Source organism: Bacidia gigantensis, assembly GCF_019456465.1.
Source record: "Bacidia gigantensis strain McMullin 20006 chromosome Unknown contig_244, whole genome shotgun sequence".
In the NCBI taxonomy this organism is placed as follows: Eukaryota; Fungi; Ascomycota; class Lecanoromycetes; order Lecanorales; family Ramalinaceae; genus Bacidia; species Bacidia gigantensis.
In genome coordinates, this window is record NW_025408600.1 from 1341458 (window position 1) to 1364754 (window position 23297).

General features: G+C 50.8%; 8 protein-coding genes across 8 annotated transcripts; 3 read left to right on the forward strand and 5 right to left on the reverse strand.

Moving 5' to 3' along the window:
- Window positions 1-626: 626 nt before the first annotated feature.
- Window positions 627-2143, forward strand: KY384_005077 (uncharacterized protein; the record flags this gene model as incomplete). Its single annotated transcript, XM_044813579.1, has 2 exons — window positions 627-639; window positions 966-2143. 2 exons carry the CDS (start codon window positions 627-629, stop codon window positions 2141-2143), a joined length of 1191 nt encoding a protein of 396 aa, XP_044669857.1.
- A 3850-nt stretch (window positions 2144-5993) lies between these two features.
- On the reverse strand, window positions 5994-6870 carry KY384_005078 (uncharacterized protein; the record flags this gene model as incomplete). The annotated part of the gene is made up of 2 exons (XM_044813580.1): window positions 5994-6509; window positions 6562-6870. The coding sequence occupies 2 exons, from the start codon at window positions 6868-6870 to the stop codon at window positions 5994-5996; spliced, it is 825 nt and encodes a 274-aa protein (XP_044669858.1).
- Window positions 6871-7457: 587 nt separating this feature from the next.
- KY384_005079 (uncharacterized protein) lies at window positions 7458-8440 on the reverse strand (the record flags this gene model as incomplete). Its single annotated transcript, XM_044813581.1, has 2 exons — window positions 7458-8324; window positions 8372-8440. 2 exons carry the CDS (start codon window positions 8438-8440, stop codon window positions 7458-7460), a joined length of 936 nt encoding a protein of 311 aa, XP_044669859.1.
- Window positions 8441-9896: 1456 nt separating this feature from the next.
- Window positions 9897-10209, reverse strand: KY384_005080 (uncharacterized protein; the record flags this gene model as incomplete). The annotated part of the gene is made up of 2 exons (XM_044813582.1): window positions 9897-10097; window positions 10123-10209. 2 exons carry the CDS (start codon window positions 10207-10209, stop codon window positions 9897-9899), a joined length of 288 nt encoding a protein of 95 aa, XP_044669860.1.
- A 6333-nt stretch (window positions 10210-16542) lies between these two features.
- On the forward strand, window positions 16543-17211 carry KY384_005081 (uncharacterized protein; the record flags this gene model as incomplete). The annotated part of the gene is given in 2 exon segments (XM_044813583.1): window positions 16543-17104; window positions 17117-17211. The coding sequence occupies 2 exon segments, from the start codon at window positions 16543-16545 to the stop codon at window positions 17209-17211; spliced, it is 657 nt and encodes a 218-aa protein (XP_044669861.1).
- A 608-nt stretch (window positions 17212-17819) lies between these two features.
- KY384_005082 (uncharacterized protein) lies at window positions 17820-18572 on the reverse strand (the record flags this gene model as incomplete). The annotated part of the gene is made up of 2 exons (XM_044813584.1): window positions 17820-18035; window positions 18093-18572. 2 exons carry the CDS (start codon window positions 18570-18572, stop codon window positions 17820-17822), a joined length of 696 nt encoding a protein of 231 aa, XP_044669862.1.
- Window positions 18573-20207: 1635 nt separating this feature from the next.
- Window positions 20208-20668, forward strand: KY384_005083 (uncharacterized protein; the record flags this gene model as incomplete). The annotated part of the gene is made up of 2 exons (XM_044813585.1): window positions 20208-20517; window positions 20583-20668. The coding sequence occupies 2 exons, from the start codon at window positions 20208-20210 to the stop codon at window positions 20666-20668; spliced, it is 396 nt and encodes a 131-aa protein (XP_044669863.1).
- Window positions 20669-21245: 577 nt separating this feature from the next.
- KY384_005084 (uncharacterized protein) lies at window positions 21246-23057 on the reverse strand (the record flags this gene model as incomplete). Its single annotated transcript, XM_044813586.1, has 2 exons — window positions 21246-22983; window positions 23032-23057. 2 exons carry the CDS (start codon window positions 23055-23057, stop codon window positions 21246-21248), a joined length of 1764 nt encoding a protein of 587 aa, XP_044669864.1.
- Window positions 23058-23297: the final 240 nt, after the last annotated feature.

Below are 23297 nucleotides of genomic sequence, written 5' to 3' on the forward strand. Positions count from 1 at the left end.
TGTCCTTTGTCTGCTCAGACGCTAGAGTCGAACCCCAAGAATTGTAGCTTTATTCCCAAGGATATTTCAGGCCCGACAAAGGAAGCTTTCTCTACACTCTCCCTTATGCCTTTGTTGTTGCCATTCAATCATTGCCACAATCGTTGACGCATCATTTCAGCCTTTTGGTTTTAACAAGATCTTGTGCCCGTTCAAGTTGCGTTTGACTTTACCCGAAACTCTTTAATTCTCACTACACATCCTCATATGATTGTTACGTTTCATCCGAAAACAATCTAATAAGTTACAAATCAAGCAGCATAGTCATCATGACTGAAAGCTATGAGCCAAAGCCAGGAAAGATTCCTGACAATCAGTGCAAATGGGACATCCTGCCTTGGGATGTCAAATTAGACATCTTCGATTTCGTAAGCACTTGCTCATCCTTTACCTTTTGGAAGGCGCTGACATTCTGTAGATTCATGACAAGAACGATCTGCTCCAAATCAGCTTGACATGTAAGACGATGCATTCTCTTGCAACACCTAAACTATACCAAAATCTTCGTCTGGTACTCGGTGGGCCGGAAGATCGACCATATCGCGCACTTCTAGAGCCAAATCATTCCGGCTTACCATACATTAGACATGTCGTCGCAGAGTACGGATCTCACTATACGGAATTTTCGTGCTCCGCGGGCATAGATTTTCTTGATCTAGATCCGTGGTGTTGGGAGACTGATCGAGTTATGCGGCGACCGGACCTCGAGAGAATTGCCCTCTACCTCAAACAGCTTCTTATGGTTCTTCCGAGAGACAATCTTAAGTCATGTTATTTGACTGAGATGACTGTCCCTGGAGAGTTGTGGCGTGAGTTATATTTGAGGCAGCGTTTTCTGAAAAATATCGAATGCTGTCGCCCAGTATCAGTTTTGGAAAACCATCAGCGGTTCTCCACCGACAAAGATCTAATTACAAGTGCATCAGTCTGGGGTCATGCAGACAATGAAGATATAACCAGAGCTAGCCAGCTGATACTTTCTGGCTGCAACAACCTAACCGAGCTGAAGATCGCGAGCCAAAATCACGAGGCTCCAGACAGTGGCGCCATGGGTTTCGAACAGAGAATTTTTGCCACTTTAAGGGACAACAAGATCAATGCGTCTCTTGAACAGCAGATGCAACTAAAGCACCTGACTTTGAGCGGTCTGAACCTCGCCATCTTTGGAGCCGGGCACCACAGGACAACTATCGACTTCAGTAGCCTTGAGACTCTCCACATTCTCAGCTGCAAGAAAGTTCACATATTCCTAGATGCAGTTTGCCGATCAAAAGACCCACCTCGACGGCTGAAAAAACTGACATGGCACATGACTGACCTTGACGAATGGCGTCTCAGGCTGAATGCGACTATGACACGCTTTGAATACTTGTTGCGTAGGCAACGTGAGCTGAGTGACCTGGCCGTGATCGTCAACGACAGAACGCGATTCCCAAGCGTACGGGATATCGTCAGCCGCGCGAAAACACTGCGTGTGCTCAGTATGATGTCGACAGCCCATGAGGCAACAAGAGTTCGTTTTTGGATGCCTCGAGCAGTCAAAGAGATCTGTGACAGATGCAAGGGTCTCGTCCAGCTAGGTCTAGAACTTCATGTGGAAGGATTGGGTCGACCCTGGCGCTCATGCGTACAAAGTATTGTGTTTCGGCGGGCGTTAGACTCCATACTGCAATTGGAGCACCTGAAGGCCTTGGACTTGGGAAATTTCTGGGCTGTCAGATACGAACAAAATGCCAGAATTGGATATACGCCGGAGTACGACTTCTTTTGCTTTAAGAGGGAACTGCGAGAGATAGCAGAGGTACTCTTCAATGCGAGACACCTAGAAAAGCCTGAGAAGCGCTTCAATCTAGAGGTCGTCGGGGCGTCCTACTATACAGATGCGGAACGAACGCTTGATGGTCAACCAGAGGCGGAACCAGATGAGTTCATACCTCCGCGAATCCTGCTCACACGGGTCGAAACTGGAGTTGCTGGGAAGGAATGCCGTCGTGCTGTACCGGTGAATAGATGCTGGACTAAAAAGAACCTGAAGGACTGCGACATCTTCAGCAGCGATGACTTGTATTGGAGCCACGCACCAACGAACGGGTTTCCCCAATAGGTAGTCTGAAAAACGATCGTTCAGTATATGGTGATTGAGGTAGACTAATTAGACGCCATCTCTTGCTAAATCAAAATTCTCTACGCACCACTCTAGGAATGTCCTGAGGACGCTGCACTGTGATTGCAAATGAGAGCCACAGCTTAGCCAGTCATCCGAGATGTTGAGAAAGGCCAGTATCCTTGCCCCAGCTCCGAATAGAGTTGAGATACGGCTGTGATGAGGCCTGGTGGTTGCAGGTGAGAAGCGTATGGGATCGATAGCTCCCCATCAGAACAAATCGAAGTTTAGACCATCGAATCGGCGAATGGAGGATGCGTAAGGGAGCATAATCAGCAAAATGAAGAAACAAGAGGATCTTGCTTAGTCATTTGAGACGCTACGTGGTTTTATATAGGGTAGGAGCTTAACACACAAGTCACCGCACTCGATGAAAATTTCGACAACTCGTCGACGACAAGTCTCATCGACTGTGAAGACCTGCTTGATAGTGAATTATAGATTTGAATCTGGTTGCTACATCTTCACCTGGCTCCATCGGTCTGAGCGTCACCTCGCATCCACACTGGCACCAGCCAGTCGCACACACCGGTAAGGCTCCGATCACCTGTGGCAGGCTACCACTCTTCTTGTTCTGGCCTCTGCGGTGCTGATGAGCTGACGAGAGAAGAGTAGCACCTACTTGAGCATCGTCTGTCGCACACCAAGGTGAGTCTCCAATCACCTGTAGCGGGCTAGCATGAGCACCTACACCCGTCTTCCTTACCTCCACAGCGTTGATGAACTGATGAGCTGACAACAGAAAGCACGCAGCATCTCTCAAATCGTTTCTTGCACACCACGGTACAGCCCCAATCACCTGTGGCAGAACTTCACTCCTCTCGTTCTAGCCATTGTAGCGTTGATGAGCTGATGAATTTACAAGGAAAGCTTCGCACCAGCTCCACAATCACCTCTTGCACATCACGGTAAGACCCAATCTACCTCTGGCACGATCCAAGACCCCCTATTCCTCTCATTTTGACCTCCGCAGCGCCAGTGAGCTGACAGGAGAAGTCTCATAGCTATGAATCCGAATCACTCTCTCAAAGTATCCAGTGAACTGAGCCAAGAGGTGAAAGGAATGCTAGCAAGAGACTATCCAGGTCCAAAATTTGCACCCAAACGCCCGACCTTAAAGCATTCGTTGACTGAATCAGTACTCGCTACGTCCGAGACTGAGAAAACGAGGAATATAGAAGCGTGGAGGAAAATGAAGAAGAATTATTTCAAATTGGCCAAAGCTTTACCGAACACCCAGACAAGCCCTTCCCTACACATCCCAACTTTCCAAACTCGCAGTCGAAACCATCGACGGCACGCCATGATGTACATCCCACCGTCAGAAGACCATCACAAGGGTCGTGAGCGCAGCTCTCACGGGAATTTCTCCTACGACCCCGCTCCCTGGATGCCATACTATGAAGACGAAGACGACGAGCAAGAGAAGGACCTCCTCCCACAGCCCGAAATCGTGATACCCAGTCCAGAGCATACACTGCCACTGCACCGCTCGCAGGACCCCATCGCCTTCCACCTCCCATCCCGCGTCTCGTCGACGAGCACGCTTGACCTTGAAGCGTCAATCAGCACGCTCAACCTCGAAGCATCAACCAGCACGCTCAATCTCACAGCGGCATCTACAAGCACGCTCAACGTTCACGCCAGCACCAATCTCCTCCCTCCCGCCTCCCCCGCCCTAAGCGACGCCAGCACGATCAAATTCTCCCGCTCATCCCAATCCTCCCTATCGCTTGCTCCAGCATTCACGCCAGAGAGCTCCCTTACTACAGCGTTCACGCCAGAAAGCCCCTACACCCCCTCAAGCAGCCATCTCGACGACCCTTTCCGCGCCGACTCGCCCACCCTGCCCTCACCCGAGCATTCCCCTTCCCCTTCCCCAGTCCGCTCTGTGCGCGAGCGTGGCCGGCTCAGTCATCCCCAAGCAATGGTGGACCTAAGCAACCACCTGGAGGACTTACATTCCGAGCTACAGCGCCTCGCGAATCGTGCAGGCATGCAGTTGAGTGCCGTGGAGCTTGCTGCTGAGGTGGGGTACGTAATTCCCACCTGTTCTCCGTTTTGAAAGACGGGGTGGCTAATAGGGATGCAGGATTACGGGCGGGATTGAAGATTACGTCGCCGATCTGCAAGAGGGGATTGAAGGGCCTCTGCGTGAGTTGGTGAGGCGCGTGCTGTAATGAGAGAGGGATGAGGAGGTGGACATAGACGCTCGTTGGGATGCAGGAGGTGGGTTTGTGGCAGCAGGTGGCTGCAGGGGTCAAAAGTTTGTTTTGCAAAAGCAGGGGCAAGCCTTTTTTATAGCTGTGATGATCGTGCTTTGCCTGCCTTCTGTGGGTCAGGGGTGGTTGCACCCTTAATATAATTGGTTTGATGACATTGTGAGACCCGTGCGCCTGATATTCGTGATTGCGTGACCAAAAGAGCTTGGATTTGGCCTCGATAGAAGTCTCTTCAGCCTCAGCGTTGGTGGAAAGCTTGATGTGCCTCGTCGAAGCGCTGGTGTGATTGACCTGCCTAAACGATTACATTCACTTGTTACCAAGGATGGAAGTGAAGCTCATCTACCTTCACGGCTCTGCTACTAAACATGATCTATATACAAGCCTTAAAAGAACGCTAGAAGTAAAAATCTTAACATGCCTCTCCAAAGCTTCTGCTTACATGACCTGCCTAAACGATTATATTCACATATTACAAAGAATAGAGTTGAAGCTCATCTATCTTTCCAGTCGTGCTGCTCATTACATGAGGAGTGGAGCTACATCTCTGAGGGAGCGGGGTTTAGACATCGTCGGCGGCAGAGGCATCCAAACACGCTGGGCCAAAGAGGAGGGGCTGGGTCATGTAGTGTAAGGCGATATAAATGTTCACTATTCCAATCATCCACCGGTAATTCTCTAGGAAATCTATAAACCAGGCATGGATATCATATTTTCTCCTCATGACTCCCCCCAAGTTTCCTCCAATCATCTCCTCGCTATCGTCCTTTTTCAACCACTTTTGCATCACGTCTTCTGACTGCGGATGCCTATCGCCAGGCACTTCCCGCCCCTCTTATGGTCGTCATGGAAGTCGCGCGGTAGATATGCTTGGTCCATGCTTGGTGGAAATATAGCGTTCGCAGGGCGAGGCGATCTTCGCTGCCGATCTTGCGAGTAGCGGCGTTGGGAGTACTGGTGTATGATATGCGACTGCGAAGGTGACGGACTGTGGGGAGAATGGCTTGGGATGACTTGGGAATGCGAGGGCTGGTGGTGCGGAGAACGTCGCGATGGTTGACTCTGGGAGGCGATGTGCGATTGGGGAAGTTTGTAGACTTTATGCGGCTGCATGGGTAGAGGGGCCGTGGTTTTTGGTGGTGGTGTGGGTGGTCTGGATGAGCTGTTGCTTTCGGGGCGTTGAAGGGGTAGGGTTGATTTTCGCGTGGAGGTGTGAGAGCTGCGGTATATGGTCACGTCGATGGGAGTGTTGAATCGAACTTTCTCATTGCGTGGTGCGGGCGGAATATCGTCGCCAATCGAGGTGGGCTTTCGAAATGACCATTGCACGCTGTCCCGGTCAGGGCGGAGCGGTGTCTGGCCTGATCCTGATCGTGGTGATCCTTTGTGTCGCGTGTATTGAGTGTGTAATTCGCCTTTCAACCATTTGTAGCCAGGACGAAGGGTTGGAACACAGGCGGCTACGATGCCGAAGATGACTTCCCAGGTTCGAATGTACCAATTGGGTATTACGAGCCAGGTTGGGTCTGAGGTCACGTTTTGCCAATTGAGAACCGTGCGGGCTACTCCTAGTGAGCCGGTACTAGGTGAAAGTTAGCAATAGTCAAGTAGCAGAGTGGTGCTACAAGTATGGCGTTGGCGATGGTAGTGAGAAAAAGGGGAAAGACTGACACCACACCCAAGCCCATGAGAGAGCAAAGGCCGACCTTGCTGCGGAAGCTGATCTGCACCTTGCGCAAGATCAAGATCGGGAATATTGAGAGAAAGTAGTCTGATATGAAAGATATGACTTTTGTAGATAAGCCAAGGCCCCTTTCGTATGACACGGGGGAGAGCTTACTTGCTTGTGCGATGATGATGCGCTCCAATTGACCTTTTCCAAAGCATTTCCCAGAAAGCTTTGTGTTCCAAGCCTTGTCCAAGTGTGGAGTGCACTGCACAATCCAAAGGACGGTAAGGATGACATTACTGACCACTAGGATCCCAATCGCGGCTTGTAACGGTCGAACGAAGCTCTTCGATATCGTGATGCGAAGGAGAAAGAGGCAGATAGAAATTTTAGTGAACATGAGGGTCGCAAAGGTCTGCTCTACTGTCAATGCTTTCCACTTGCTTGTTTTCGATTGAAGCGCGTACTTGAAGCCACTCGCCATACGCATACTTCATAAATTCCTGGAATTGATGCTCTGTGAGGTAAAAGACTGGTCTACCAAGTCCATACCCAATCTGCACAACGACCAAAGCCATGCCTATTGGATGGCCCAAGACAGCGAGTAGAATCGTCCAATCATCCCAGCCGACTCTTTTGACGATCCATATGCGCGTCGCAAAGCGTGCCGCCAGCAATAAGATGCTGATGACTGTGACCAGGATCGTTGTGGCTAGAAGTCCCCCTGAGACATTGACGTCGCCTTGCGGTGGAGGCGTCGTCGCTCTTCCTGACATTATTCGAGAATTTGTTGTATAGTTGGAAGCGCAATGAAGGCCTGCTGGCCGCTGGTATCGCGGTACATTTATCCTTTATAGTATTCAATCGCGACTTGAAACAAATTCAGACGAGCAGAACAACGCTTGAATTTGACCTTCAAGCACGTTGCGGCGCTGAGCTGCCTGCTATCATCCCATCACTGTAGGTACGTATCTAACCTTAGTATCGACTTTGCCCCAAGCCCAGTCTGCGGGGTTTGCGTTCGTTCATCAAGATCTATTTCCTTTTTGAGGAAGGACAGAGGCACGTCTTGCATTAGCCTAGAGCTAGGAAGAGCGGTCTTGCGGCGCAGACCGTTGGACCCGGAGCTTGGTCGACGACTTTGGGCGCCGTGCCAATCATCGATTAGATACGACTATGCATGACGCAGAGCGATGAGGGGTGTCCAGAGCCAAGAAGGCGAGGTGTGGCGTAGTCAAGAGAATCTCAATGGTGCCCCGGCTTGTCCGGCGAGGTGATCGACGTCCATGAAAGCTCGACTGAGCCGTGATATTCAATCGACTCAAATGTATGGCAGTGTAGCAACTCTTCATCGCATATCCCTTCACTGGGCACAATAACCCCCATCAACAGGGAGTCCCACTCCTGTAACAAACCCAGCATCCTCACTGGCCAGGAAGACAGCTACTCTTGCTACGTCCTCAGCCGTACCCCAATCCTCTGGGTCCGGATAGAGACTACTAATCTGCCTTCTCATCTCCTCATCCTTATACTGTCCCTCTGTCATTGGCGTCTTCAAATGTCCCGGGCACAGGGCGTTACAGACAATCTTGTCTTTCGCGTATGCGACAGCCGTACTCTTCGTAAGCAGCATCACGGCGCCTTTGCTCGCGCAATAAGCGGCGCCATTGACCTTCTGCCCCACAAGTCCCATGATTGAGGATGTATTAATGATCCAACCTTTTGTGCCCCTTGAGCCAGCAATAGCAGGGTTGGGTGCCTGCCGAAGAAATTGTTGGATAGCATATTTGCAGCCCAGGAAGGCACCCTTGGAATTTGCGGCCATTGTAGTATCCCATGTCTCTTCTGTCATCTCGTGGACCTGACCGTGTCCTTCGGTTCCGCCGATGCCTGCATTGTTCACTATGACGTCAAGTCGCATTGAATCGTAGCCCACAGAATTGTAGTCATTGGGTTCTTGTTCTCCAAATGCACTTCTCTTGACAGTCTCTTGCACCAATGTTTCCACATCACGCGCATGCGTGACATCGCAGCGCTTGAAAAAGCTCTTGCGCTCACCGTAGCGCTGGCATATCAATTCATGTGTGGGTGTTCCCGCTTCTTCAGCCTGGAATGTAGATTTCGCATTGGCTGAGAGATCGGCACAGGCGACTAGCCGGGCACCTTCGCGGGCGAAGAGGAGGGCAATGGCGCGGCCTAGACCTGACGAGGAACCGGTGACTATGCAAGTCTTGTTGTGAAGTCGTCCGTAAGGATAGGATGGGACTGAGATAGGACTGAATGAATGTGTGCCGGAGTGGTTGCTGTAGTGGTTTGCCTGCCGAAACGCCGATTGAGAAGGGACATGAGGACGAAGACCTCGACGAATGCTGCTTTGGCATTTGATGAGCGGAGGTAGCGTGGGGAAAAATGGAGGACGAGATACTTTGGTCATCACAGGAACGTGGAATGCAAGGGACTCGAGACTGAATAAGCCACTTGAGCAAGTCAGGCACTCTCGCTGCCCGGCGTTGGACTATCTTTGGCGGCAGACTACCCCTGTACTTCCTTTATCTGGTCTCCCTAAAGACAAAGTCTGAGCTACCATGACCTCGATGCTCTCTTCGTGACCTCCATTGATCGATTAATCTGGGCTCTGCCATGGCACTTCCTACGTATGTCCTGTCAATCTTCCTGCGACTCCATTCGATGACAGCTAAGCTGACATCATATGGTGATGGTAGTATTTGACCTTGTCCTTGGAACCATCTTCAATCTTGCTCCATTATCCGCGGACTCTTTGTTCAATCAGACACTCCTCCTCCTTCTGGGCCCTCAAATAGACCTAAGACTCTCTCCCTTCGCCCTGTCAAATCTCTTCTACAGTTTTTGAATATTTGGCGCGCAGAAAAAACCCGGGGACTCAAATATGCCTTTCAGAAGTCCATATTCTTGAGATCTAGGGCTTGAAGATTAAATCGATGTCATGCGGTTGTGATCTGATGCTCTTGTCGAAGATGTTTTCACGAAAGCTAGGCTGGGGATCGGATCTTTAGGGTGACATGACGCCGGGCCTTGCGCTTCCGGACTCGGGACTCGGGATACTACTGGAGCCACAGAAAAGGTAGGAGGGTGAATCATGATGTTGAGACGTAAAAGATGCAGTGGTATACCTCAATCGCTCAAAAGGTTTCCAGCAACAAGATGCGTGTCAGATGGCCAAAAGCTACAACCCTAGATACGTACGAGACAAGTGCATGTTCCCGAAACCTCCTTCCAAGGGAATAGCCAGATGTCCTCTAGGCAAGAGCCTCCATAGGACTTTTCTTGATGAAGACCGGGCACAAATCGTCGAAGTTCTAGTACCAGTGCTTTGTCGGTCCGTACCCAGATGGAATACATTACTTGCTGACCAAGAGCTAGTAGTACTTTTGAAGCATCAAGAACCGTGAGACGTCAAGTACATGCACAAAGAGATGGCAAGAGAGAGATGTGAGTGAGATTGAATTGTGTTGTTTTGCTGTTATGTACGGTACTCTGTTGGTAAGTCGTCCATTCCCACCTTCCTTTTCCTCCTTCTTCATCCCATCTCCCTTATGATCTACATTCCGCGCAATCATGACTTCCTGAAGGTCATTTTCCTTCTTGCTGTCCTCCTTCCCAACCTTCATTGCATTTCCCATTCCTTCGCAGCCAACTTTCTTCTCCCGCCTTCGTCCTTTTCTCGCCTGCATACTTTTCCCGCCTAGCCTTTTTCAGTCCGTGCTCTTTTCCTGTCCATACTTTTCGACAACCTTCTTCTTTTCTGCAACCCCTGCTTCCTTCACTCCACGACCATATGTGACTCGGTCTCTTGGACACCTGCAAGAGTTGTAGAACCCAGCTCTTTCTTATCCAAGCTCTCTTGCAGACCGCTTTCTTTCTCACCCTGTACTTTTTCCCAGCCCGCAGTTTTTCGCATTGTATCCCCACCTGTGACGCGTGCTTCCTCCCGTCGACAGCCCAATACATGCTCCATTCCTTCCTTTGATCCAATGCAAGAGTTGTACTTCCTGCTCTTGTCTCTCCAAGCTCTCTTGCATGCCATCTTTCCTCTCGTACCGGACTCTGCTCCAACTCATGTTCTTTTGCACCATCTTTCTCTCCACTTTAAGATCTCTTTCTTCCCAACCTCCAAAACCACAGCAAGAGTTGTAATTCCGCCTCCTTTCTTTCCAAGCTCTCTTGCAGACCGCTTTCTGTTTCACTCCGTACTCTTCCCCAGCCTGCGGGTTTTCGCATTGTATTTCTCCTTGTAACACGTGCTTCCTTTACTCCGCAGCCCGATACATCTTTCTATTCCTTCTTTTAAGTCAATGCAAGAGTTATATTCCCTACTCTTGTCTCTCCAAGCTCTCTTGCATTCCAACTCTGCTCTCACGCCAGACTCTTCTCCAATTTGCACTCTTTTGCATCATCTCATCTCCTTCCCAAAGTCTCTCCCAATCCATCTTTGAATCCATAGCAAGAGTTGTAGTTTCTACGTCTTTCTTTCCAAGCTCTCTTGCGAACCCGCGTTCTGTCCGGCCCACACTTTGATTTCACCATACACTCATTGACTTTCCATTGTTACTTTCACTCCAATCCAATCCATCTTAGCATTCGCCCTAGCCTCTCGAACCACAGCAAGAGTTATATTCCCTACTCTTTCTTTTCCGAGCTCTCTTGCTGTCTGGATTCCCTTGCAGACCAGGCTCTTGTTAGCGTTCAGCTGCTATGGCACTTGTGAGCTGGAGAAACATAGAGAGATTTGAAGGCGATGGACTTACAGTTGCTTGAATGGTGAGTTGCCGAACCAGGGACAAAATCTTTGGGGGTAAAAGGGTGTCGTGAGAGGGAGGGCGTCGTGAGAGGGAGGGCGTCGTAAGAGGGAGGGCGGTGAACGGGAGCGTCCGGGGAGATAGGCTCGGTTGGGGAGGGGGAGGGACGAGTGGTCGATGTGGGAGGTAAGGAAGATTCCGGTCAGGGACGGGTGCGGAGGATGTGGCGAAGTATTGCTGGGCGGGCGAGCCAAGGCGGGATCTGGCGAGGATGTCTGGCGAGGAATGGAGGGAAAAGGGAAGGCAGAGAACACCATTGCCACGCATGGATAAGCTTGTTGAAGAAGCTTCGAAGAGATTGTTGGTGTAGCTGACTTCCAACATGTTCTGATGTTGAAAGGCTGGGAGGCTTCTTGTGATTATTGATGCCGCGTCATACTGAGATTGCTGAAGGTGAGGCTGGAGATGATCACGATGATGGATGCCGGCGGTGGTATCTGAACGAAAAGTAGGTGTCAGCCTTAATGGACTGAGTAGGTAGCTGACCGTAGACGCCCTAATTAGGTACGAATCGGAAACTTCGCCATCCAATTCAACTCATACTGCGGCAGGCTCGCAGCGGAATCGAACCGACCCTGACAGCGGAGTGCGGGACCAATTTCGCCGTTCACAGGAGGTACATGGATATTTGTGACTCGGACCTACCTCACAAGATATGAGTGACTGCTCAGAGCGAAGTCGGCGCCGGGGACATGCATCGGGTCGTGAGGTCTGTCGAAGCGGAAATCCTAAAAAAAGAAGTAGGTGTCAGCCACAAGGACTGAGTAGGTAGCTGACTGCAGACGCCCCTAACTTGAGGGGACGAATCAGAAACTTCGCCATCCCCATCCAATTCAACTCCTAGACAGGCTCTCTGCGGAATCGAACCGACCCGTACAAATCATTACAAAATGCCTCTGGGACCTCTTTCACCGGAATAGGAGCGGACAAGGACAAAAAGGCTCGGACCTACCTGGTTGAAAAGCATGAATAGAGACGAGCGGCCACGATATGATTTGCTGCCATTGCTTCGAAGGATCGTTGTATGGGGCGGATGGGTACCTAAAAGAGAAAAGTAGGTGTCAGCCACAAGGACCGAGTAGGTAGATGACTGCAGACGCCCCTAACTTCAGGGGAACGAATCAGAAACTTCGCCGTCCACGTCCAATTCAACTCCTAAACAAGCTCTCTGCGGAATCGAACCGACCCGTACAAATCATTACAAAATGCCTCTGGGACCTCTTTCACCGGCGTAGGAGCGGACATGGACTTTAAGGCTCGGACCTACCTAATCTGAGAATGTGAACACACTGATGACGAGGTCGTGAAGAAGGCGGAGAACTCGCTTCGAATGGCGTCGGAGGATGGGATACCTAGAAGAAGAAAATGGGTGTCAGCCACAATGGACTGAGTGGGCAGAATACTGCAGACGCCCTGAGTTGGACACAGGACGAATCAGAATCTTCGCTTCCAATTCAACACCACTAAGGGATCATATTCGGAGTCGAACCGACCCTCGCTTCGATGCTGGGACCAATTTCACCGACAACGGTGGGACAAGGAATGCTCGAACCCACCTTTCAAAAGATTGTAATGAGATGACTGCTTCGCAGATTGGCTGTGATGGTGACGGGCTTTGGTAGCGTCTGGACGACATCGCTTCGACGATGGTGTGGTTGGAATACCTAGATGAGAAAAAAGTAGGTGTCAGCCCGGCTGGACTGAGTAGACAGATGACTGCGAAGACGACCTCCATATGGGATCGAATCAGAAACTACACCCAAGCTTTCCCTACACTCGGTCGGCTTCGACGGACTTGAACCGCCCATCAACATGTAGCCGGCCATGCGATGCCTTACTGGAGACCTGTCGAGGACGTACTAATCAAGGGTGGTGCCTACCTTGATTGCCTGTTTGCTTGCTCTCTCCACGCCAAATGTCGCTGTCAGTCTGTGCTCGATGAGATGGGATGAGTGTGGTCGGTGGTGGTGGTGGTGATGTTGAGATCGAAGGTCGAGATTGAGGACGAAGTCGATGATGATGAAGAAGAAGTCGATCAAGTTGTCGTTGAGTGTTTGTAAAATGAATTTCGTGTTTGAAAGCAGTGGTTTCTAAGCATGAAGAATGTCTTTGGATGGAGAATGTGTTAATTGCTATCTACTGGACCAGATTGTGTGTGAGAGACTGATGTGAAAGAAGGAAGAACACAGAGGGAAAGAAGAAGTGTTATATACCTGCGAGTGGATACCGCTTTGAGTTCTGGCTGAAGAGAGATGCAGGGAAGATTCTGAAGGGCGGCAACGATTTGTATGGTGGCTGAAGGACTTCACGTGCCTTTCCGACTACAACTCCACCAAATTCGCCTGGGAGTGGAGTTTTCATGCAGAGATTTTCAGATTTTGGAAGTCAATATCTGGGAAGTCTCCGCCAGAACAGGCGAAAAACGAAAATTTCTATTCAGGCTTACTGGGCGCTTCTCCAATAGTACGAAAAATTGCCATTGAGAAGGTCTTGAACATTGATTAGCTACGACTCCAACGCAACTCCTCCAGCATCTCAACCACCCCCTCTACAATCAACCAACTTGGCTCTGGCCACAATGCGCAAAAGTACAGCAGTGACGAATCCCCCCACTCCCAGGAGTAAACAACGCGCAAATACGCCAGAGGCGTCGTCATATGCCATCCGAAAGCCATAGCCGTCAAACCCCATCCCCAGCCCCCCTTCCCCCCCAAAAATCAACTCGGTCGCGAATTGACTTCCATATTCTGACGCCCGGTGGGTCGTGCCTTCCTCCCGAGGTCAGATGACCGTGCAGATTCTGTCTGTCAGCCCTAAGTATTCACCTGCAACGGGATGGGAGCAGCCATGGAACCTTGTCTGAGATCACATGTCTAGGGGGAAAGTCGGGTAGCACAGGATGGGTGGGGTGCGGTGAGTGGGGTGAGTGGGCCGGGTGGGGTATAATTGAGTTATGGAGCCTGTGGCGGTGGGCGTCAAAAATGTCGCCGTGCGATGGGGTGGTTCCTGCGCCATGGCTGTGAGGCGTAGGATTTCCATCATGACAGTGCTGGATAGAGTGGGGTGGAGTGGGGTACGGCATGACATGTCGAACCTCATAGAATCGAATGGAAAGAATCTTGCAGAGATTTGAATCTTCGAGTGGCAAGGAAGGGAAGATCTTCGCCTCGAGGGTCTCTTGACTTCGTATAGAGGCTTGGTGCCACGAACGCGCCTACTTCGTGAATAGACAATCTGTGCGGGAAATGGGACGATTAATATTTTGGGAGGGAGGGGGGAGTTTGGCAGCAGAGGAATTGCATGGTGTTCGAAGTGCACGACAAGGACTTGATTTTTCCCCTAAAGAATTTTGGGGCGTGGCGCATGGTGGTGAGCATCGCCAGACGTATACATCTATTTCCCGCCTATCTCTCGCACGACTCAAATGGTGGAGCTTGCAGGGTACGAATCATACTACTATATCCATTGCTCCTTCCCCATCTTCCCCACCGACTGAAAAATGGGTGCGCTGGACAACATATCCGATTGTCGCGTCCCTCGGAGGCTTCATCTTTCCTTTCCCCCCAGCTTTGTCGCTCTGCACAACCACCGCTAAATTCACCCAACCACCAAAATGTCATCCATCTCCCCTTCCCTCTTTGACGCTGAATTCCGCAACGTCAATATCCATCCCTCACCCCTATTCTAGAAGGGCTTACGGCTAGCGCGCCCCTTTTGCCCCCCTGGCGCTAGCCACATCCGCGCATTTACCGGTTTTTGCCGTCGGGGATCTGTGGCCTTTCTGTCACTGACCTGGACTTTGGTGCTAGGTTTAAGCCGGGGGAGAGGGGGAGGGGTCTTTGGGTGGGTTTTGTTCCTGGTCCTAGAGCTTGAGGGAGGAGGGGTGGCAGGAGGGTGGGTAGTAGGTGGTGAGATTGTAAAGGGTATTGGTTTTGGGGGAGCGTAGGCGGGTGCTTTGGGGGCTTTGGGGCTTGGGAGGGGCAGGAGGGGATAGACTTCTTAATTGCAGATCGCAACCAATAGATGACGCGAGTGCTGGTAGACTAGCATTATTTTGGTCCTTTGTACATCGCTTTCGCAGTAGAGTCCAGAGCGATGCTAACCCGCTTTCGGAATTTATGTTGGTCTCGCGTCGAGTCTGCGCGACGGTTGTGCACGTACAATCATTGTGACCTCTCCACGATAAGACTAAGCCGTTTTAAGCATTCTTAGTGATCTTGCGTCGAATTTATCATGTGTCTCAGTTGGTGAGCTGAGACACTCATGTCTCGGCTCGGGTTATTGATACTCCGACTCTTGGCACTTGGTTCAAAATCTCTTTCACTATCGATACTTCATCATCAAGAGTGGGCGCCCGTCAGTCCGGTACATCTCATTCGAGCAACTGGGATCAACTTGGATCGATGACCCAAGTGCATACGGTGCAGGCGCATCAAACTCTGAATATAGATGGGCATACACTCAGGCGTTTGAGACCGCTACAGACTGGCCCTCAGCAAGCTTGTTCTGATCCAGGGGACTTTTTGAATGGCCCTCTACCTCCGAAAAACAAAGGACTTCCTGCGTACCAAGCCAATAATTCGACTTAATGCGCATGTTCAACAGGCTTGGAAAAGCAAGCGTCTTAGGTCTGTGCTTATTCTGCCTCAGCTGGCTAAACTGGACGGGAAGCTTCAACATGTTCTGCTTTGACTCTTCATCAGAGGCAACAAATCCTAGGATCGGAATGATGGCCCATGGACGATGTTATCGCGAGGCAAGTGGTGTCTCATCTCAACTTGTGCATCGAAGCCTGCGCTCATCGAAAGCTGAGGTGCCACATAGCTATGAATTCTACTGACGTCACGCAGGGTCTTTGGCTGCGCTCATACCAAGATTGAGTAATTGTATTGTTATGAGATCTACTGGCTTCGTCAAAGGTCCTCTGAAATGTTCTAGAACACCTGTGGACGAGCGCTTGCGCCTTTGCACCCGCGCGCCGTTGGCTGTCTCAGATTCTCGGTCGTTGATGATCGATTGACATATTGCTCTTCTTCTTGAGCTTGGATGTCTATCCACAGTCTCGAATGACAAGAATCACTGTATGGAGATGACGATCCCCCCTTCGTTCATCTGCCATCATTGACGCAGAAGACGACCATCTTCGCCATTTTTATGCAGCTGATCAAGCCACAGCTTCTCTTGCCCAATTATGCAGAAGCTATGTCTTCAGTCTCAGCATTGGTCTCTACGTACTGGCCCTACCGGCAACCTAACCCTCCGATTGGCCTTCCAGGCGTTGAGAAAGCCCGTGAGCGACACCAACTGATCCCCGCGACCAGAGCCGTGTGGGTCTCAAACAATGTTTCGGACGCGCATAGCGGCTGATGGGTTTCACTGGACCTTGCTACAATCTGAAAGACATGGAGACCTGTGATAGGCGCTTTTTCGCGCTAGGGCTGGCTGCGCTGCAGATATAACAGCGCCACCATGCATTATCATGCCTTTCTCAATCTTTCAACCTTTCTTGGCTTATGCTTCACTGCTGGCTGTCTTTCGAGAACTGCAGGCTTCTAGCAATCGCTCAGTCAGCCATCGTCAAAGATCAACAAAGCCTCGCACGCTTTCATCATGCGATCCACCTCCGCGCTCCTCGTCCTCGCCACGCCTCTGCTCACTTTTGCCCTCGCCTTACCCCAACCACAAGATCCACAGGCCTTCACACTCTCCTCCGCCAACGATTCCACCACGACAACTACCACTCCCTCCAATTCCACAAACCACGACGACGAAACCTCCCTTGGCGGCAAAGATGAAGACGGTCCCATCTCCTGCGACGAGTTCAGCACGCGCACCTCCCCGCATGCCTACGAGTGCATCTCCGCAATGCAGCTCCTCCCACTTGCCCTTCTCGACATCATAACCTTCACCAACGACGACGGCCCAACTTCTTCCAAGACCGTAAAGCTGCCGGATATCTATCGCGCGGGCAAGTGCTTCATTACGATTGATTTTGCGTCGCCCAGCCAGCCGAGGCTAGATGGGTCTACTAATGGTACTGCTAATGGGGCGGGGACGGTAGTGGAGAGTGGGGGGACGTCTGCGACGTCTAAAAGACAAGCAACAGCTGATACACTAACTGATATTGCGACCTGGACTGAGATGCAGAATGCGGCTCAGCAATTGCTTACGGGTTGTCAGCGAGGTGAGTATGTGGGAAAGCCTTTGAGAACTGGGGGGACGTTGAAAGGGTTGGGGAGGGCGAAGAAGATGCAGTTGACTTTTGGGAAGAATCATTGATGGGGGAGAATTGAGAGGGCGAAAGAAAAAGGAAGAATTCGGGGAGAGTTAATGGTTTGGCGTCTGACAAATAAATGACTTCGCGATTTGGGTTGGTAGTTTGTCTTGAGGCGTTTAGCGGTTTGCAATGGGGAGGCATTGTTTTGGAAATGATGGTGGCTTTTTGTTTACGGGTGAGGAAAGAGCGGTGCATATACTGGCTTTGTTCGCAAGCTAAGAATGTCGGATCGTAAGGTAGGCGAACGTCCAATGCAGGTGTTTTGCTCATGCGCGTCTTGCGTTTGGGTTTTGCAGATGTTATCAGTCTATGCCTTTGGTTGGGTTTTATGCGGCTGACGAAACTGGACATTGGGTTTGATTAAGTCGATTGGTTTCCTTTTGTAATAGTGACTATTTTGAGAAATTAGACGGATGGATTGCGTTTGTACTACCACAATAAGACTAAGCGCAAACAACGATAGGGAAGCGACGTTTAATTGTCTTCAGACCTCCAATGGTCGCGATGAACAAGCAGATTACTGATTGCCCCACTCTTCTCAGTGTGGTATGTTGCCAATGACAATACCAGTAGCGCCGACACCAAAGCCAGGCATCCCTCCGTTACAGTCTCATAGAAAATCTCGAACATGATCCCCCGAGACACCCCAACGGGCAACAAAGTCCTTCAAAGCCGCCTTCGCCGCCTTCCTCACGGGATCCCGTCTCGCCTGCCTGGACGCCCTCTTCCTCCCAGAAAGCTCTCCCTCCTCAGTAAGATCCATAACCTTCAACTCCTCGACATCCTGCGGCACGACAATGACCTCCTTGAACCTCTCCTCCGTTATCTTACACACACAAAGCGCCGTAAACAATCTCGGCATACACTGCGCCGCCACCCTCACCTCCCCCCTCCCCTCCCCGCCTCCCTCCAAAACCATGCTCTCCAGATCCCCCCGGCACATCCGCATCGCAACATCAACCCTCTCCTTCGCCCTCCACCCCTCCATCCCCAGCCCGAGCATCTTCACCTCCATAATCGCAAGCCAAATCATCCTCGTCACAGCAGTCTGAAACGCCCACCTTACCTCCGCCCTATTCCTTACCCTCGCGCGCTCAAACTCCGCCGCCAACTCCCCCGACAATTCCCGCTCCAGAGCCCCGCTGCGCGCGCTCCGCGACCGGTACAGAAACGCGTTCCGCTGTAATTGCAGCCCTTTGTCGACGATATGGCCATAGGAGGTTTTTCCCCCTCCCCTGGTCCAGATACCTTCCATTTCCCCCACGCCGCCGCCGTTTTTTGTGGGGAGGGTGAGGGCGTTGATGCTGTAGGAGGTGAGCCCGTCCACGGCGGACGGGATCGAAGTCCATGTTGTGCCGTTCATGGAGATGGCGAAGTCCGTGGCGCTGGCGATGGAGAGGGTGAAGGTGGAGGGGGAGGGGGAGTGGTGTTTGGGGGTGGTGGTGGAGGTGGGGCTGAAGGGGCTGCGGCGGCAGAGCGGGCAGGTCGGGCTTGTGTCCAGCCATTGCGTTAGGCATGTGAGGCCGAATGTGTGGTTGCAGGGGAGCGTGAGGGGGGGTTCAGAGGAGAGGAAGGGTTCTTGGCAGATGTGGCAGTGGGAGGTGGGGTCTGAGAGGGGGAAATAGTGGGATGAGGATGTTGAGAGGGAGGATGAGAGGGAAGAGAGGGAGGTGGAGGGTGAGATGGTTGGTGAGTAGTCCATGGTGGTTGCTGGTGAGGTAGAATGGGTGGTTTTGGCTTTCGAGTTTGATTGATGTGGGTGATTGCAGATGAATGCGTGGGTGAAAGAGGTTGGCGAAGATGTTACACGTCGAACGAGCTTTGAAGATATGGCAAGCCATTCATACCGGTATGGCACAATGCAGCCACAATCTCGTTGGTCATTCGACAATACAATGAGCTCTGGGCACCCAACCCGACATCTGATGTCAATGTTTGCCGGCATTGTGCTTTCGACAAGGAGGCCAGCACTGAACAATAAACATGGAGCAAGTCAGTTCCAGAATTGCACAATCATATTGTTCCTGCTTTTCAACCTGACTTGACCACCCAGGCAGATACAGAGCATATTGATCGATCTGTGGCGAGGTCTCTCCTGAAACGAAGCTGCGTACAAAGCTGGCGAATGTATGTCGCAAGTCATCCTCAACTATGACAGTGACGGTCGTCGCGCTGCCCTTGAGTGTCATTTTGCAGAGACTCGCAAGGAAAAAAGAGTCGGGCCTCATGTCAAAGTGTCACGATCTTCTACCTGCATGACTTCTTTCACAGAGGAAAAGCCCATCGTAAGATGCGGTCTGCTTTCACTAAGCTAGGTGGCCCGACAGCCAGGCGATGCGGCAAGAGCTGCATCCCCAGCCAGCAGCAGCCGAAAATCGTAGTTACTCAGCCAGACGACACGACAAGCGCCACTATATCAGCTGGCGGCAGTCGACCGACACCCTACTACAACCAGATAAATGGATAGGAACGGCTAAGCCAGCCAGCAGGATGTCACAATCATCGTACGATAGCCAGACGATATGATAATTAGTTGTTCTATCAGGCACTAGCGTGCCTCGGCCTTGCAAGGGATTTGAAGGTTGTGATGAGAAGCTATAGATTTAGGCTGCTCTGCAATTTTCTCTGCAATTTCATGTCTGTCATAGGATTGATCGTGAGGGGGTTTGGGCTTCATATTGTGGAAGTCGTCACCAAAGCGGCAATGATGGTACGGACGACTTCTGAATTCTCTTACGTTGTCGCTATGGCGATGGTACTATTCGCTCTGAACCCGGTTGTCAAGAATTATGCTAAGCTCAATTTATTGAGATATTAAGTAAGTAATGTTAGGGGGAAAAGCGCCACGCCCCACAATTACATGACTCACAACGCACACTCGACTGGAAAGTATTCTGATCAATCCCTCGTTCTTTCCTAAGCAATATATTGAAGTTCGCATCAGCATTTTCCCGTACAACATCCAGAATCCTCTTAACATCGTCATCCTCAGATTACCATGGGAATCATCAACATCGAAGGAAATATCCTCGATCCTCAAAATCCTGGGCACCTCTATATACCTCACCACGCATTCCAAACCAACTATATTCTCGTGGAGCTGAAAGATGAGATAGACAATGAAACGCTTGCAATTCTGGAAGACAAAAATGCAGCGATTATGCAACGCGTCGACGAGTTTACATGGCTAGTGTATTACACACCTTGGGACCTTGAAAAACTGGCATCAATCCCGGCTATCGAGAACGCTTTGGTCTATCTTGACTACTTCGTGATAGAGCAGGATTTGAAAGATGTTTTGTCTGCTGGTATTTCCCCCCTTCACCCCGCCCCCTAGGATATTGATTACCTTCCTACTCTAACTGCACGACAGAGAAAGCGGAGGAAAACATATCAGTCGCCATCGCACTCCATGCGCCACCTAGCAGTACGAACGCAAGCTTGCTCCGTGATAGCTAGACTCTTCTGGCAGCGATTCAGAACTTTACGTCGCCGCGGGTGCTGGTGCTGAATTCGGGCATTTTGCAACTGATAGTTATGCAAAGGGGGTTTAGAGCGTATAGCTGCAATTGACTCCGTACGATCTGTTTCGGAGATCACAGACGTAGCTTTTTGTCATGATTAGGTGAGAGTCGGTACGAATGTGGACGCGGGGAGGGGAATAGTGGATTCGCGAGATGAAGGGTCTTGGGGAGTTTGGGGCTCCTAATTACGTCTTCGCTTGGTAATGGCGTCCTATCTCGCAGCTATCCAGACGAGATTGTAAGGCTGCGTGAGACTGCCTCTGTTTGAATTCTTGGGATTAGGGGCTGTCTTTGGATGTTGGTAGTAGGCAAAAGGCGCTCTGTGGATTTGATGTTTGAGAGAGCGGCTTCATTGGCGACAGCTACAGCTGGAGACTCCGTGGATCGAGGTAAGCGTTAAGCTAGAGCCACATTTATTTGTACAAGAGTCAGATTTACTGTCTGCATTGACATTGATGGTCTGATTTACCTACCCCCATGCCTTCATCCCAACATAAACCATCCCCCCCCCACTACTTATTCTTCGCCCACCCCTTCTCCCTACACTCCGAGGCGAGCCACCCATTCGGAGAATCCGGATACAAATCATTCCCCTCATCATCCGTCCCCGTCGGCCAAGGCGTCCCATTCTTATCTTTCCCTTGCACGCACGTGCAAGCCCCCCAAAAGACAATGGGACTATCCCCACTCTTATCGTACGCATTATTGAGATGCATGCCCGGCCCAATCGTCGCATCAATATCACAAACAGGAAGATTCGCGAAGATAATATCCTCCTGGCTCAATTTCGTCGGATCTTTCTGAATCTGCCTCAAGAGCGCGCCGTTTTGGTCTTGGTAGAGGAACCCGTACGTCTCGTGCGTTTTGACGGAGACTTTGATCAGGAGGTCTTTGTCGAGGCCGTATTCGGTCAGCCAGTTTTTGTTCTTGGTCTTGACGTTCTTGCTGCCTTGGGTTTTCGTTGCTTCGCCGATCGCGTAGGCGCCCCACACGTTCCAGTTTGCGGTGCTGAATCTGCTGTGCGAGATCTCGTCGCCGCCGTCCATTTGCCATCGTACGAGAAGGTGCGCTACCCAGTTGGAAGGATTGCTTTTGTCGCAATATATGATGTCCGTGGGTAAGTCGCTGCATACTTTGTATTTGTTTGGGTCGCCGTAGGCATTCTGCGAGATCTTGATGATGATGACGCGGTCTTGGATCCAGAGAGTATTCACCACGACTGCGGCGAGAGATGCTTTGAGGGCCGTGTCCGTGTCGTCATTGAGAGCTGGGATGAATGCAAAATTGCCGTCTAACAGTATCTGGGGAAGCAGCGTCGTGTTCTTGTCGTATCTTTCTTGGCCGTCGGGAGGAGGATATGCCGGTAGGGGACTGTAGACTGTCGCCTTGTACCAAGTTCGTAGCACATCGCGGACGGCATCATACGCGTCACCAACAGCTGTTTGAACATCACCCCAAAGCTTGGTGGGGTCTGCCTTGTCAAGTCCAGCCTGAGTGATCATACCAGTCCCGATGGTACCAAGACCTCCCACGATTGCCAAAGGACCCCAGAATCCGGATATACCCCCAACAATTCCATTCACAACGGACAATGGGATGAGCAGTGTGGTAGGATCTTCTACGGGAGTGTAAAATCTGGTCACAAACTCGCTTGTCCTGAACCCGATACTCTCAACGTTGTTGCCAAATCTGGTGTGAACCAAAGAAAGGAACTCTGCCCAATGAGCTAGACCGTACCAGGCAAAGCCTGCCTTAGGGTGCGATGTGCAAAGCGCGAAAGGGAGGTTGCTACCCGAACACTGCGGGGCTTCAAGATCATAGCAGGGGTCATTGCCATTGTTACCCGTCATATGTAGAAGCAACGATTGGATAGTGGGAAACGGCGTCCCGTCAGTTCTCTTCCAATTGTTTTCATAGTTCGTCGTGGTCATGTTCAAGAACCAATCACCAATCCCGTAACTCTTCCATGCTGCTTGTGTTCTTGTATCACTCCCCACGTAGTCGCCGTTCGGAGTACCACAGATGTCATCAACCATGTTTTGATCAAGATCCGGTTCCGCGACAGTTGCAACTTTCAAAGATTTACCAGCGACGGTGATCGTTTGGCCAACTGTATCAGCAACAGTCTTCTTTGAAGTCGAGCTCGAGCTTTCTGTTGCTTCTGAGGTTGCCACCGTTGAACTTGCGGAACTGCTTGACTCCGGTTGATCCTGGGGTACTGGATTTGAAATGACAACAGATACTATCTTACTGTTAGCTATGGCAGTCAACAAGTGGGTCTAAAGGTGCAGTATTTACTCAAGGCGCCCAAAAGGGGCAGACATTTCGAAAGACGCAACATTTCGAGTTATTGTGCCAATGACAACTACGGATGGTCAGGATAGGGTGCTGATGGTAGTTGGGAATTGATAGAATACAGGGATTGAACCCTTAGATAAGTGGTCCTTGAATGAGAGACCATTATACCAACCACTCTCATCTCGTTGGAATTTGTATATCATCCGAGTTCGACTTGAAACTCAATACCGTTGGCGATATAACAATAGTCCAAGTCAGGAGGCTGG